This window comes from Entelurus aequoreus, linkage group LG15, assembly GCF_033978785.1.
Source record: "Entelurus aequoreus isolate RoL-2023_Sb linkage group LG15, RoL_Eaeq_v1.1, whole genome shotgun sequence".
NCBI lineage: Eukaryota > Metazoa > Chordata > Actinopteri > Syngnathiformes > Syngnathidae > Entelurus > Entelurus aequoreus.
Genome location: NC_084745.1, coordinates 51,234,691 through 51,252,016, shown reverse-complemented (window position 1 = coordinate 51,252,016; position 17,326 = coordinate 51,234,691). Strand labels below are relative to the sequence as shown.

Sequence of the window (17,326 nt, the reverse complement as noted above, 5' to 3'; positions counted from 1 at the left end):
CCCTGGCGGGCCGTAGTTTGGGGACCCCTGTTGTAGGGCTATGATGACAAATGTCCGTCTCCACGTCCTTGCTCATACCTCCACGTCGCTGAAACACTTAGACCACCGATAATCATCCAATTCAGGGGTGGGCAATTAATTTTTACCGGGGGCCGCATGAGCAACCCGAGCACTGCTGGAGGGCCACATCGACAATATTTCAATTAAATTTTGCTCAATATTATTTTTGATATATACCGTAAGATAAATAATAATAATAATAATAATAATAATAATAATAATTAATAATAATAGAAATACTTCAACATAGTGTGTGTAACAGTATTCCATGACTAATATAAATAAATTAACATTAATAATAAATGACAGTAAAATAAGCACACGTATGACTGAGGAGTCATAGTGTAACTTTGTGTGGTGTTTGAGTTGTCCGACTTTTTGTGTGGCCATAAACGCACCAGTGGTTTAGTGCTATGCGTGTTGGTGACAGATGACAAGTTGGTTTTGGCCTGGTTTGTACGGCATAAAATGACTAGTTTTGTCGAGATAGAATTGTTTTACTCATTTTTTTGGTGTGGTTATGTCCGAATATAAACAGTTTTGCTCAATAAAGTGATCGATATAATTCCTGTCCTCGAAGCATCTCGATAGACGTTACAATAATTGAACGGTGTTCAATTGAACGGTGTTGACGAACACCGTTAGGGCCGCTTGTTGTCACTGTCACTCAGAGTTGCATTGCAAAATTACACAGAATAAATATGTTTATTTTGTTTAGAATTCAGATGGGATTTGATTTGGTGCGCGGCATATATTTGCTGCGCGCAGCAGACGCTTGAGCAGCGCGCAATTGCGCAGGCGCGCACCTTAGAGGGAACGTTGCTTGGCAGTCCCTGTCTTTTTGAAAACACGCCATTCTTCATCAACTTTTCTCTTTTTAGCGTCTCGGGTGTAAACCGTGCATCACTTGTCGCTGCATGTGCACTAGGGATGTGCGTATCGATCCTGTGGTATCGATATATCGATACTCACATGCTACTCATTTGGCATCACTTTTCTGAAAAAAGTATCGATACAAACCAAAAAACGGCGTGTGGGGGGTGCAAGCATCACTTTCAGATGTTTTTGATGACTTACTTAACTTACTATGTGCTGGTACACCCCTGTACCTGGCAGAGTATAGAGCTGGCCCAGTCACGTGACAGGAGACAGCGAATGAGCGTCGTCAACGTGCAACACACACACAGCCAGTTGTCCAATTGTTGACTTAAAACAGGCATTGTTTTTTTTTTTTTTAGTAATGTTTACTGAATATTTTTGTTTAAATGATTATCCTAAATTCAAATAATTTCCACACAGGGGAATTTACTGTTAGTTGAAAATTGCTTGAGTATTTAAAACAAGATAAGAAAGAGATACAATTTGGAGATTCTTCATCTTTGCATTACAGTTTTATTTTTTTCCAAGAAAATCTTGAATATATGATTGAATGTGATTTTGGTTTTAATCTGTAACATGATTTCTTACATTTCGAAATTATTAGCCTATTTCATATTTCATTAATTGCTAATTATATCACAAACTTTAAAAAATAACTGCAGCTTCTTGCAATTTGGATTTGACTGTTAATTGGAAAGCCCTAATATTTAATTATTATTATATATAATATATAGTTATTATATATAATGTTTAATTTATTTTTCATATTTATGTTATTTATTTTAATTTTACTTTTATTATATATTGACCATAGTAAATGTGGTATAAATGGTCTGTATTTGTCTTGTGATTTGTCTTAAATAATAACAATAGTAATAATATTTTTGACTGACAAAAAATTGCCAATAAGAAATTATTGGTATCGGTATCGGTATCGATGAAAATGCAAGAAAAAGTATCGGTATCGTATCGAATCCTAAAAGTGTGGTATCGCCCATCCCTAATGTGCACCTTCACTCGCAGGTTACACACGGACACACGCCCATAAATAATACTTTTCAAAATAAAAGCAGCACAGTTGTATTGCGCGCACGACATAGATGTTTTTTCAACTTTATTTTGTCATTTGTGATTGCAGCTGTTCACATTCACTCACAATCACGCACGCGCACACGTCCACACGGAAGTAATACAAATAACGATTTTCAAAACAAAAGCAGCACCGTTGTATTGCACACTCGACATAGATACTTTTTAAAATGTACTTTGTAATTTATAATTGGCCTCACTCGGGCCGGACAGGGACGCACAAAGGGCCGGATGCGGCCCGCAAATTGCCCAGGTCTGATCCAGTTACTTGATAATGATTTTCAACAAGAGAGGAGGTGCACCGTTCCTGGAGGTACTGCAATACCAGGTCGATGCGTGGAGTGGACGGAGCAAGCCCCTGTTCCATCTCCCAGTTCCATTAATCAATTTAATATATGGTCCCCGGATAGGGGACGTATCAGATATTAAACTGATAAGAACAGATACTACACTTGATCTTAGCCAAAAGGCCGAGAAGCGATGCTGCTGGACAGTCAGAAGGGAGGATGTCATTCCGGACACAACTAGCTAAAGTGACGGTTACACACACTAAATAACGATGACGTCACATCTCAACACACCAAACAACAACCGTGACATTTTTGAATGATTGCATTGTTTTGAATGGCGTTAATACTTTTTATGAATGGAATTGTTGCCGACATATCTCAAAAAACTCCTGGCTGCAGCCCGCAGATCGAGGAGGGGCTTATTTTCCCTCAATGTGGGCGGGTCTCAAGGTTGAGCCCGCGGGCTCCATCTGGTGGCGGAGATCCGGCAGCACACATTCTCTAACGTCAATAGAGCTACTTTTAACTTGTCAAATGTATTTTTTTTTACCATGAAAAAACAATTTTAAAAAAATAAATAATATAATATATATATATATATATATATATATATATATATATATATATATATATATATATATATATATATATATATATATATATATAATATTATTTATTTTTTTAAATTGTTTTTAAAATACATTTGACAAGTTAATATATATATATATATATATATATATATATATATATATATATATATATATATATATATATATATATATATATATATATATATATATATATATATATATATGTATATATAAACCATAGTATGGAAAAAGGTTAATGTATTTGATAGACTTAGACATTCCTACTTGTTATAAATTCCCTTTGTCAGAAGATTAAGAGAAAGTTCCCTATTTAATATGATAATTGTTGAATATAATTGACTATATTATTGTTGACGTAAACAAGCTATTATTGTAGTCATGCACCTTTAAGTTACGTCTGTTTTGAGTCAGGCAGTTTACCGGGCAGCTATGTTTACTTTTCCGGGGTCCTTCGGGCAATGTGTTGAACAGTGTGTGTATGTGAGAGTGTGCTTAGCTGCTGCTGCTACAAAGCAATATATAAAGAAGAAGTTCAAAAGTAAAACGGTGTCCTTATTCCCTAACCGGAGTACGCTCACGGGTGAAGAGTCCCAGCACAACAACAACAACATCAGTTTAAACATATAGTTCTTTAATACTACTTTTAACTTGTCAAATGTATTTTTTTTTACCACGGGAGCTCCATCTGGTGGCGGAGATCCGGCAGCACATTCTCAAACGTCAATAAAGCTACTTTTAACTTGTCAAATGTATCTGCCATCTTTTTTGTAGTTTTATTCCTTTTTTATTATCTTTATTATTTTCTGTATTGATCCTACACTATTATTGTGTTTTTTTTGTTACTTCTGATATGGCCTTGCCACGGTTTACTTGCTTATTTATTTATTTATTTTTTGTGTCTTTTTATTTTGTATTTTTTTACATCTGATCAACTTCTGTGACTTTCCTTTTCTTTTTTAAGTGTGAACGGTGGAGAGGTTCTCGAGAGGTGATCTTGGGATCACTTCCTGAGGATCCTTGATGCCGAGGAATGTTCATCCATGGTCTGGATAGCCTGCTGATCCTGAGCCAGAGCGGGATATATATATATATATATATATATATATCTATATATATATATATATATATATATATATATATATATATATATATATATATATATATATATATATATATATATACAATATCTGGGTATCTTTTCTAATAATGTTTATACTGTAAACCTTGAATTGTTAAAGTTTAAGTGCACCTCTCTCCTCAAGTGTGCATGTGAGTGGGTATGAGTGGATGTGTGATTGTATGAAGGTTTTGCGTGACCAAAGTATGACTGTTAAATGTGATTTTAACTGTAAAATTCAATAAAAATATTTGCAAAAAAAAACAAACAAAAAAAAACTTGTCTGTCTTGGAGTTTCTGTCCCCAGTATGCTCTGTGTGCTGAAAACTTGTGGAGACTAGGGAAGTCTCCATGAGATCTCTGCTCACTGTCATCATTTACTAGTCTAGAAAGCAACAACCGAAAAATAAAATTAAGTGTGAAATGTCACATTTCTCATTTGAATGATGTGCAAAATAGAGCCAAAACTTTTTTATTTGAAGTTCCAACCTCTTCCTTATTCAGTTATATATATATATATATAATTATTATTTATTTTATTTTTTTCATTGTAAAAAAATACATTTGACAAGTTAAAAGTAGGAATGTCTAAGTCTATTAAATACATGAACCTTTTTCCATACTAAGTCATTGTGCTGTGCCGGATCTCCGCCACCAGATGGAGCCCGCGGGGGTGAACGTTGAGACCCGCCCACATTGAGGGAAAATAAGCTCCTCCTCGATCTGCGGGCTGCAGCCAGGGGTTACTCACATATCTCGCCCCAAATGGTCACGTGGTTCACGTCGGTCCAATAGTAAGCGGCGAAACAAATATTTCATACACTCGCAGCATAGCGGTGTCATTTAACCAAATAAAACAATGCATAGTCTTCAATATAAAATACATAAACGTTGGTCGGTGGTAGATCATTATTACTAAAAGCAAACAAGCCGTTCGGTCAACATTTGATCAATCCAATCGTCGAGCCCGCCTTGTCAACAAACTACTTCCGGTTTTCTTGCTGAGCCACGGAGACTAACGCTGGCGCCACCAAGTGACGTGGAGTGGTAACTACACCACTTTAAACTGGACATGAAGCCAACACATAAAAACATTTGTCACATGATAAGCGTTATAGTAACTGACGCGTAGTGAAATTCATTAAAATAAAATGCATATAATGTATTAATAGTATTTTAAAACAACACAAGCATAGCTAGTCGCCGTAATATCTTAGTTTGAACTTTGCTTGTAATGCTAAAGTGCAGACTGCAAGTGTTACCAGTAGGTGGCAGTACAACCTTTCTGTACACTGCATTCTCGGTTAAAGACGACATATCATTTTTAAACGATATAACTATATACACAAACAACAATGTAACCATATAAACATCACAATGTAGATATTTATGAATATAAGATAGACGAGAAAATATTGACATGTTAATGCACGTGTTAAGGTTGTAGTTCTTACCTGTCGACAGCTACTTTCTTCCGTTTGGTTACTTCCAAACAAGTGAAAAAAGCACCAAGACAATTAGTATAAAAAACATTCAATGTTTTTGAAGAGGTTTAAATTGTATATTCAATGGGTAAAGATAGGAAAATGAGGCCTTGCACGGAGTTCGAAGGTCATGTCACTTCGCTGCGAAGCTAACATCACTCAACTATGTCGGCGTTGCCAGGTGGCAAATGACAAATTATCGTACCACAACCTGAAAATTGTATCTTGAGGGAAAATGATCATACATTACCGAGTTGATGTTGCTCAGAAAATCTTTAACAGTAAAAAAATTACCACAGATTCTGAATTATATATATTGTTATTGCAGTTTTATCTTTAAAACCCCCTACAGCAGTGGTCCCCATGATTTCTTTTTTTTCTTTTTTTAATTAAAGTTGAACAACAAGTAAAAGAGTCAAAGCAGCACTTGTCTGATATTGCTATAGTGCTATCTCCAAATTGTCTCCACTCGCTTTACATTGGGAAGGCCAATGGTTGCAGAAAGTACAAAGTAATTTAATACACTTTTAAGAACCAAATGTTGAAACCGTGAGTCAGGATGGTGTGTGGAAAACCTAAATGCCTGTGTCAGTCTCCCATTAAGAAAATTAGTAAAGCAACAGTTAGTAACAAAGTTCTGCTAAACAGTGACGTTGCATACTGGATTTGCCATTGACTGCTTGGTGATTTTGGATGGCAATTCAAAAAGTCTCAGACAGCAAAGAAGACTGACAATGTTCTATTAAAAACAAAAGTCTTGGACTTTGAAATGTTTTGAGTTGTTCTATCATTCAAACTAATTGGTTTGAGATATCAGTGAATGCCTTTGCAGAAAACACCACCTTAATGAATTATCTGTACCCCAGGAAATGTATATAAGTCGTGTATGTCCATGTATGTTAGTGTGGGACGTCCTCTTGACCGATGCCCATGTGTTGGCTTCGGTCAAGAGAACAAGGTTGGACGAAAATAAATGTATAATTGTACCCAAAAAGATGTAATTTTACAACTATAAAGTTATTATCATTTACGGAAAAAAAAATATTTCTTGCGAGAATAATTATTTAGTTTATTTGAAAATAAAATTACTAGTGTAAAATGTTTTTAATTTTTTTTAACAAGAATAAAGTAATCATTTTACAAAAATAAACTTATTACATGAATAAAGAAGTAATTTTACAAGAACAAAGTTGTAACTTATTACATAAATAAATAAATCATATTACAAGAATAAAGTTATAATTTTACATAGATAATTAAGTCATTTTACAAGAATATACTAATAATTTTACAAGAATAAAATTGTAACTTATTACATGAATACATAAGTATTTTTTTACCAGAATAAAGTTGGAATTTCACAAAAATAAATTTATAATTTTACCCCCAAAAATTGTAATTTATAAAAGTGTATAAAGTTATGATTTAAAAAAAAGCTGTTTTTGCAAGAAGAATGCTTTGGTTTATTTAAAAAATAAAGTTAAAAGTCTGGGAAATAAAAGTTTAAATTTGAAAATAAAATTCCTTCTCTTGTACATGAATAAAGTTGTCATTTCTTTTTAAATTTTTTACAAGCATATAGTGGCAATTTATTACATAAATAAAGAGTGATATTTTTACAAAAATAAAGTCATTTTACACAAACACAGTTATAATAAATAATAAAGTAATAAATACATTTATAATTTTACACATTAATTGTCATTATTAATCATAATAATTATAATAATTAATATTATTAATCATACACAAATATGGTTGTATTTTTTGTAAGAATAAAGTTTTGGGTTGTTTTTTTAAGAATAAAGTTACACTCCTACAAAAATAGTTAACATTTTACAACAACAAAGTTTCCATTCCCGTACAAGAATAGAGTTTATTTTTTAATTTTTTTTTACAAGCATATCATTTTAATTTATTACATAAACAAAGTAACAATTTTAAAAGATAAAAATGATCATTTTACAAAAATAAAGTCGTAATTTCACTAAAACATATTTGGCATTTTACACAAATAAAGTTGTATTCTATTACAAGAATACAAGTTGAAAAGTATAATCTATAATCATACATGAATAAAGTGATAAAAGTGGTAGTTTTATGTAAACAATACATTTTAAATTTATTTCAAGAATAAAGTTACAATTCTACAAAAAATGTGCTTAACATTTTACAAGAACAAAGTTCTTGTACATGAATAAAGTTGAATTTTTTACATTTAAAAAAGGTTGTAGTGTTGTAGAAAATGTTTTTTTACTTTTTGTATAGGAGAGGAAAATAATTGTATCATATTGTTTGTCTCTATCAATGCTGCAGTAAAGTATGAGAAAACTAAAATGTTGACCGTCTCCAAAATATTATAACCAGCTCTCGGTATGACGCAAAACTATTTTACACAACTTCAACTACAAACCGAAGATAAATATGAATTTAATCAACTCGTCTGAAAAGTAACTTTTTTCTCCTTGAAACTCGTCTAAAAAGTGACTTTTTTAATGTTTTTGCGAATGATTGCACCTCATTACATAGTGTACCTAATGAAATGACCCTGTAAAATGTTATTTAAAGGGAAAAAAAATACTTTTAAAGATTCCATTCTTTCTGTGTCAATCAATCAATAAATATGATTACTGCTTGAGTTGAACTACAATGTGTGGAAACAGTGACCTCTGTTGGATAAAAGACACATAACAAAGAGTAATATGTAATATGTAACATGGACCACCAGAGGGCGACATTGAAAACTAGATGAATTATAAGGCACACTACATGATGGAAAAAATTGGAAATGAAAATTTGATTTGATCTTTTTATTCAATTTTTCAGATAATAAAATAGAAGCAAAAGCTTTATTCATTTAATTAGTATTCCTATTATATATGAAAATATTAATACAACAAGGCATATATATATATATATATATATATATATATATATATATATATATATATATATATATATATATGTGTGTGTGTGTGTGTGTGTGTGTGTGTGTGTGTGTGTGTGTGTGTGTGTGTGTGTGTGTAAGTGTGTGTGTGTGTGGGGGGGGTGTTATGGTTTTTTTTTTTTTTTTTTTTTTTTTTTTTTTTTGGTCATAAAGAAATACAATCATGTGTGCTTACGGACTGTATACCTGCAGACTGTATTGATCTATATTGATATATAATGTATAAATTGTGTTCTTTATGTTGATTTAATAAAAAAAAAAAAAAAAAAATTATTTTTATTTTTTTTATTTCTTGTGCGGCCCGGTACCAATCGGCCCGGTGGTTGGGGACCACTGCCTTAATGAACTCATATCTTGGAGAAAGCACACCATCACTTTAAGTAAATAGTAGTATTTCAGTTTGAACACATCATTAAATACCGTATTTTTCGGAGTATAAGTCGCTCCGGAGTATAAAGTCGCACCGGCCGAAAATGCGTAATAAAGAAGGAAAAAAACATATATAAGTCGCTTTTTTGGGGGAAATGTATTTGATAAAAGCCAACACCAAGAATAGACATTTGAAAGGCAATTTAAAATAAATAAAGAATAGTGAACAACAGGCTGAATAAGTGTACGTTATATGAGGCATAAATAACCAACTGAGAAGGTGCCTGGTATGTTAACGTAACATATTATGGTAAGAGTCATTCAAATAACTATAACATATAGAACATGCTATACGTTTACCAAACAATCTGTCACTCCTAATCGCTAAATCCCATGAAATCTTATACGTCTAGTCTCTTACGTGAATGAGATAAATAATATTATTTGATATTTTACGGTAATGTGTTAATAATTTCATACATAAGTCGCTCCTGAGTATAAGTCGCACCCCCGGCCAAACTATGAAAAAAACTGCGACTTATAGTCCGAAAAATACGGTAGTTAGTTTGACATTTGCATGTAGACTGGAGTAGTTCAGGCAATACATGGGCAATAAGATGGGATGTTGGTATGTGACAGGAAGGAGAAATATAAAACTGCTTCGGCTTCTCCAAGTTAGGAGTGCCACATTTTTTGGACTTGACCTCCTCCAGGAACTGCAGTTCTGTATGACCACGCTCGCTTGTAATAAAGCAACTTTTTGTTCAGTCAAGCGTCTCTGACCTCATTTTTGATCCAGCCGCACTGCCGTGTCGCCCTTCTGTCCGGACCAGGATGACAAGACCAGAAATACACGTCAAGTTCAAATTGTTTAGTGATTGACAATAAGATAACAAGAAATGTCTTTTTTAAATATATGGCCACTCCTCCACCTTTTCCAGGACGATGGCATGGGAAGACATTATATGCATTAATAGCAACGTCCTTGTCAGAGACTGCTTTACTTAGCCACCTTAAGATAAGATAAGGAAGTCTGCATTTTCTTGCTGGAATCCAGATTTTGACTAAGTCTCATTTTGGCAGGAGACTCCTATTATTTAAATGGAGGCCTGACCCGGCTCTAAATTCATCAGCAGTACTGATGTTATTGAAGCTGGGTCCTGGATTTGGTTGCACATTGCCTAATAGCAGAAGTAAAAGCAATATCAAGATTTTCTCTTTCATTTTGGGAGATAACCCAATGAAAACATTCTTTGGCGGAATTGATTGTCACACACACACTAGGTGTGGTGAGATTATCCTCTGCATTTGACCCATCACCCTCACCCCATGACCAGGTGTGGCCAGGCTGCCAATCAGCGACAGGTGAGGAGGGAAAAGCGCCCAGGGAGACAAACAGGAAGTGGGACCAAAATAAGAGCGCTGACTAGGAGATAAACACAAACGCAAACAGACCATGTGACACCTGACAGGTCGTCACAGAAACGAGGGATGGATCTGAAGTTTATCGAGAGACTTAAGTGTTGAAAGTAAAAAAATAAATACATTTTTAACGTTTTTATGACATTTTTTAAATGTCATTGCTAAAAAAAATAATGAATTAAAATCAATGATGTTATGAATTATTGACCTATTTAAGATTGTAATTACGTTTAGTAAACATTATTATTTAGTGGTTTTGCCATAACAAAACAGGGTTTTGACAAAAAGGGCATAAAATATTAAAAAAAGAATATGATATGGACAGATAAACCTGAAATTGATCTAGGGATTTAAGTGTTGAATGAAAAAATACAAGATAAATACAAACGACCTATTTCTACCATTGTTATGAGCGAGACCCTTCCTGGTCCCCAAGAAAGCAGTGCGAGGCGAGTGGAGAACAAACGGATTTATTGACAGAGATGTGACACAATGTGATATTGATCATAAGCAGCGGCCATTCAAACAAAGAAGAAATCCTCGTCATGATGTCAAGGCCATGAAACGTGAGCCCCGAATGATTTTATAGCCACCAACGTTTGATGTTGAAAGTATTTTAACGGCCAAAGAAGAATAGATGGAATAGCGTGAGGAGCAGTGGGATGAAGAACAAAGCACATCTCCATGACGTCCCTCAGCGATGGAGACATCTCTCTGTGTTCCAGTGCACAAAGCATCCTGGAGGAAGAAGATGACTCAGCACATTCCCAACAGAACCAAGTTGAACATCATCTTCACACAAGAACATTTGGAGGTGCAGACTTACTCAGCCTTCAGCCGCCACCCTCTCGGAGAGCTCCACGCCGCCGTGGCGAGCTGCGGGACAAACGCAAAGGGTGAAGGAAGAACATCCAGAAGGTGCCTCGTCACTCACATCAGATCTTTGAGGTGTGACTTGGAAACATGAAGAAGCAGAGTGCTGCTCTTCTACTTCCTGACTAGGATACCTTCTTGATGAGTCAGCACACTTGAGGTCTCATTTGGCTGATCCTCATCATGAGGACTCATGTCAAACGTGAGATATGCCACACTTTGTATTGCGTGTGCTCACAGGAGGCTCTTTTATTGTGAAGGAGTCAGCCCAAGTTGGGATTTTCAGGCTAAACTTGTAACAAAGGTCCACATCAGACCTCCATGTGAGTGACGCTTCACCACGGCTTTGTTTCTTGCGGCTCAAAGAAAAGATGTTTTACTTACGAGCTGGATCGTACTGGGCTGAAATGAAAGGGAAACAAGGTGAAATGGACTTTTTCCTCACGTGTTTCTATGTGAGAGTGTGCGCTCTGTCTCTGTGGATCTTTGAGTGTTTGGCTGGAAGGCAACTAAAACATGCAGCCCGGATGAAAGCATCAACTCACGGCCTGGACCGAGAAGAAGAAGAAGAAGAAGACGGAGGACATTGGTGTCCCTCACCTTGTCTGTTTCTGTGACGCCTGACCATGACCATGATGATGGCCGCCAGGACGGCCGCCACAGCGACGACCGCCGCCGTGGCAGCGAGGGCGACGCTCAAGTTGTCTGTGGAGAGCAAAAAAGCACAAGTGGAGTGACAAAGCATGAAGAGGAAACCTTCATGACTACTTTGCATGCAGACGTCAAGCGTTGTCATGGTGACATGGATCAATAATGGTGACAGGTGGACTTGTGATGGGAAACATCTCCAACTAAATGTGTCTTTCTCACCTTCATGGCTTGCGTTGCTCAGGATGCTTCTTCTCTCCAGCTTGGTGACCAGGTCCTCCTTGACGCCAGACAGCTGGAACACACATTCGTACTTGCCCTCCACCTCGGCCGTCACCTCCACTTTCAGCTCCACCGACATCTGGAAGGTTCCGTCGTGGTTGGGGAGCAGCTCTCCGTGCTCCACGTCCTCCAACATCTGCTCGCCGTCTTTCCTCCAAAACAGGTCGGCGAGGTCGGGGTAGAAACCTGTCGCCATGCAGGTGACTGGAGAGGATGGCGTCTTCTGGAGGAGGAACACCTCTGGAAGCTCTGCACAGGAAGTGATGTCACGTGTGAACAGAGGACAACGTGGGGAGACGGTGTGGATGGAGGTAAAGATGCAGAGAAGGTGTGGGTGGAGGTCAAGATGGAGAGAAGGGGTGGATGGAGGTAAAGATGGAGAGAAGGTGTGGATGGAGGTAAAGATGGAGAGAAGGTGTGGATGGAGGTAAAGATGGAGAGGAGGTGTGGATGGAGGTAAAGGTGGAGAGAAGGTGTGGATGGAGGTAAAGATGGAGAGATGGTGTGGATGGAGGTAAAGAAGGAGGGAAGGTGTGAATGGAGGTAAAGATGGAGAGAAGGTGTGGATGGAGGTAAAGATGGAGAGAAGGTGTGGATGGAGGTAAAGATGGAGAGGAGGGGTGGATGGAGGTAAAGATGGAGAGGAGGTGTGGATGGAGGTAAAGGTGGAGAGAAGGTGTGGATGGAGGTAAAGATGGAGAGAAGGTGTGGATGGAGGTTAAGATGGAGAGAAGGTGTGAAAGGAGGTAAAGATGGAGAGAAGGTGTGGATGGAGGTAAAGATGGAGAGAAGGAGTGGATGGAGGTAAAGATGGAGAGAAGGTGTGGATGGAGGTAAAGATGGAGAGAATGTGTGGATGGAGGTAAAGATGGAGAGAAGGTGTGAATGGAGGTAAAGATGGAGAGAAGGTGTGGATGGAGGTAAAGATGGAGAGAAGGTGTGGATGGAGGTAAAGATAGAGAGAAGGTGTGGATGGAGGTAAAAATTGAGAGAAGGTGTGGATGGAGGTAAAGATGGAGAGAAGGTGTGGATGGAGGTAAAGATGGAGAGAAGGTGTGGATGGAGATAAAGATGGAGAGAAGGTGTGGATGGAGGTAAAGATGGAGAGAAGGTGTGGATGGAGGTAAAGATGGAGAGAAGGTGTGGATGGAGGTAAAGATGGAGAGAAGGTGTGGATGGAGGTAAAGATGGAGAGAAGGTGTGGATGGAGGTAAAAATGCAGAGAAGGTGTGTATGGAGGTAAAGATGGAGAGAAGGTGTGGATGGAGGTAAAAATGGAGAGAAGGCGTGGATGGAGGTAAAGATGGAGAGGAGGTGTAGATGGAGGTAAAGATGGAGAGACGGTGTGGATGGAGGTAAAGATGGAGAGAAGGTGTGGATGGAGGTAAAGATGGAGAGAAGATGAGAACGGAGGTTAAGATAAAGAGAAGGTGTGGATGGAGGTAAAGATGGAGAGAAGGTGTGGATGGAGGTAAAGATGGAGAGAAGGTGTGGATGGAGGTAAAGATTGAGAGAAGGTGTGGATGGAGGTAAAGATGGAGAGGAGGTGTAGATGGAGGTAGAGATGGAGAGACGGTGTGGATGGAGGTAAAGATGGAGAGAAGGTGTGGATGGAGGTAAAGATGGAGAGAAGGTGTGGATGGAGGTAAAGATGGAGAGAAGATGAGAACGGAGGTTAAGATAAAGAGAAGGTGTGGATGGAGGTAAAGATGGAGAGAAGGTGTGGATGGAGGTAAAGATGGAGAGAAGGTGTGGATGGAGGTAAAGATGGAGAGGAGGTATGGATGGGGGTAAAGATGGAGAGGAGGTGTGGATGGAGGTAAAGATGGAGAGAAGGAGTGGATGGAGGTAAAGATGGAGAGAAGGTGTGGATGGAGGTAAAGATGGAGAGGAGGTGTGGATGGAGGTAAAGATGGAGAGAAGGTGTGGATGGAGGTAAAGATGGAGAGGAGGTGTGGATGGAGGTAAAGGTGGAGAGAAGGTGTGGATGGAGGTAAAGATGGAGAGAAGGTGTGGATGGAGGTAAAGATGGAGAGAAGGTGTGGGTGGAGGTAAAGATGGAGAGAAGGTGTGGATGGAGGTAAAGATGGAGAGGAGGTATGGATGGAGGTAAAGATGGAGCGGAGGTGTGGATGGAGGTAAAGATGGAGAGAAGGTGTGGATGGAGGTAAAGATGGAGAGAAGGAGTGGACGGAGGTAAAGATGGAGGGAAGGAGTGGACGGAAGTTAAGATGGAGAGACGGTGTGGATGGAGGTAAAGATGGAGAGAAGGTGTGGATGGAGGTAAAGATGGAGAGAAGGTGTGGATGGAAGTTAAGATGGAGAGACGGTGTGGATGGAGTTAAAGATGGAGAGAAGGTGTGGATGGAAGTTAAGATGGAGAGACGGTGTGGATGGAGGTAAAGATGGAGAGACGGTGTGGATGGAGGTAAAGATGGAGAGGAGGTGTGGATGGAGGTAAAGATGGAGAGGATGTGTGGATGGAGGTAAAGATAGAGAGAAGGTGTGAAAGGAAGTTAAGATGGAGAGAAGGTGTGGATGGAGGTAAAGATGGAGAGAAGGTGAGAGAAAGAGAAAAGAGTATAAAGAGACAGAGTGTAATGTCAGTAATGTTCCTATAGGGGGAGTGCTAACATGTTAAAAGGTGAAAGTACAAGGTGTGCTTCTACCTGTTCTCATTAGGACCTTTTTCCCATACTTCACATACTTCTTCAAGTAAGAAGGACAACGCTCAGTGTAATAATACTTTTGGTGGTCTAGTAGAAATATGTTCTGGTCCCACTTGAGTTTGTCGGGGAAAGCTTGTGGTTTTGCTGCAGTCCATGTCCATGTCTTCATGTCCAACGATATGTAATCTTCTCCATCATAACCTTCCTGATCCCAACCTGTAACCTCATCAGTCTCATCATTCCATTCACATCCTGACATCCACTGGACAATGTGAACACCTGAGACACACAAAGTGTTGTAAAGCAGTCGCACACACACACACACACACACACACACACACACACACACACACACATACACACAGACATCCACACGCACACACAAACACAAACACACACACATCCACCCACACACACACACACACACACACACACACACACAAACACACACACACACACACAAACACACATACACACACACACACACACACACACACACACACACACACACACACACACACACACACACACAGTATTAGTGTAGGTTATTATGGGATGGACAGAGACAAGGTATATCAGTGCAGTAATGTGTGTTTTACTACAGTATAACAAGAGTACATCAAATATATTTAAGTAGTAGAAAGTTCAACATAAACAAACCTCCAGTTTGGTTGAAACGCTTCTTACGAACTTCAAGGTTGTGTTTGTCAATAAACTCATTAACAACACTGATCTCTGTTTCTCTCTGCCAGTATTTTGGATCCTCTGCTGTGATTTTGTTCATCCAGTCCTGTTTGGATTCTGCTTTCCTGATGTTGCTGTCATAGTAACTAATCTCAACTCCATCAACATAACCAACACTCACAAACTCTGGGAAGTTTGGAACTTGAGAGGATGCAGTGGTGAAATACTGCAGCGTGTGAATCACTGAAAGAAGAACACAACAACAAGATGACTTTTTATTATTTAGTTTCATGTTCAACAATCTTGCACTGTGAATATTTGAGCTCATTCAGTCTTCAGTGGGGTCTTAAAGTCAACATCAAACACTGCTAGATATCACAGTCAAGACTCACATGGTGTTCTATGACAAGTACAACACATGAATAATATATTTTATTATTGGACATCTGTTGACACTTTCAACATTTTGAAAATAAACTTATCTTTTCTCCAATGGAGGCTGAATATGAACACAAGCTGTTCTGCCCATTTGATGTCGACTCTTACTGACACCTTGTGGCGGGATGATGTTACTACACTTGATTACTTTCTGACACTTCCGTGGTTGAAGATTTCAGGAAGTCAGTGTTCCTTCTTACAAGCCTTGGACAAATAAGTCTTTCAACAAGAAAAAACTGAAGCCAAAACAAATAACGGATTTCTCTGCTTCTGGAACTTTCTTGGAACACTTTGAATATTTTGTTGAGTGATGAAGAAAAATGGAAAACAATAAAATATGTTTAAAAAGAACCAGGTTTAAGTAATAAAGAGCTTGAATAATATAAGAATGAATATAATTAATAAGTAATATAAACTCTCAAAAGTCAAATAAGTGAAGGCACAAAGAGTATTGATGAATAATCATTTATAAAGTTATAAAAAGGACTTACCAGGCGTCACGCTGTGCATTTGCACGACCAGAAGAAAGAATAAAAACAAGTCCATGATGTCAGCACGAAACAAAAAGATGTTTGTCACTTTTAATGCCATTGACTGGCTGTGGCCAAAGTGCTGAACGTGGGGGAAAAGTGTGAGGCAGACGCTTCTGCTGGCACAATATCAAAGAAAGAGAAAGTGAAATTAGACACGGTGAAGCCAAACATTGACTGGATGCTTGTTTCTAAACGCAGCGACCGTCACGAAAGATAAAGATGGTTTCTTATGACAAATAAATCATTTTTATTATGTTTTTACTTTTATTTTGTCGTAGCTGTCAAAAGTGAACACACTTATCCACATAGGTGAGTAGTAACCAGTTACTTAGATAAGAAACACAACTTTTACTTTGCTATATAACATTGTTACATTTATTGATATCATAGTTATTTATCATCTATTTAATATTGCTTGTCAAGGCCCTTGCTGGGAATTGTGGTCCCTCTGAAAGAGTATCTTTGTGGGCCCCTCTACCCCATTCATTGCCACCTTCAATCTTTGTCTTTTTTACTCTTCTTGACAGTGCCTGGCGTCATGCACCCAATTTGTTTCATGTTCTTTCATGATGAACCACTTAACAAGTCAGAGTATTATTATGTAAATGCTGTATTATTATTCAATGACACATTTTACAAGAGCACATGAAACACATCATGATAAGGTAACTAAGGTCATTAGCAGAGGTGGGTAGTAATGCGCTACATTTACTCCGTTACATATATTTGAGTAACTTTTGGGATAAATTGTACTTCTAAGAGTAGTTTTAATGCAACATACTTTTACTTTTACTTGAGTATATTTATAGAGAAGAAACACTACTTTTACTCTGCTCCATTTATCTACATTCAGCTCGCTACTCGCTACTGATTTTTATCGATCTGTTAATGCACGCTTTGTTTGTTTTGGTTTGACAGACAGACCTTCAAA

General features: G+C 37.7%; 1 protein-coding gene and 1 non-coding gene across 2 annotated transcripts; both read right to left on the bottom strand.

Annotated features, from left to right (window-relative positions):
- Positions 1–2,319: 2,319 nt before the first annotated feature.
- Positions 2,320–2,510, bottom strand: LOC133630560 (U2 spliceosomal RNA). Its single transcript, XR_009821279.1, has one exon. It is a non-coding gene; the product is annotated as a U2 spliceosomal RNA (small nuclear RNA).
- An 8,659-nt stretch (positions 2,511–11,169) lies between these two features.
- On the bottom strand, positions 11,170–16,517 carry LOC133630242 (class I histocompatibility antigen, F10 alpha chain-like). The gene is made up of 4 exons (XM_062021712.1): positions 16,354–16,517; positions 15,401–15,667; positions 14,741–15,019; positions 11,170–12,320 (listed from the first exon to the last, which is right to left on the bottom strand). The coding sequence occupies exons 1-4, from the start codon at positions 16,451–16,453 to the stop codon at positions 11,683–11,685; spliced, it is 1,284 nt and encodes a 427-aa protein (XP_061877696.1). The 5' UTR covers positions 16,454–16,517; the 3' UTR covers positions 11,170–11,682.
- Positions 16,518–17,326: the final 809 nt, after the last annotated feature.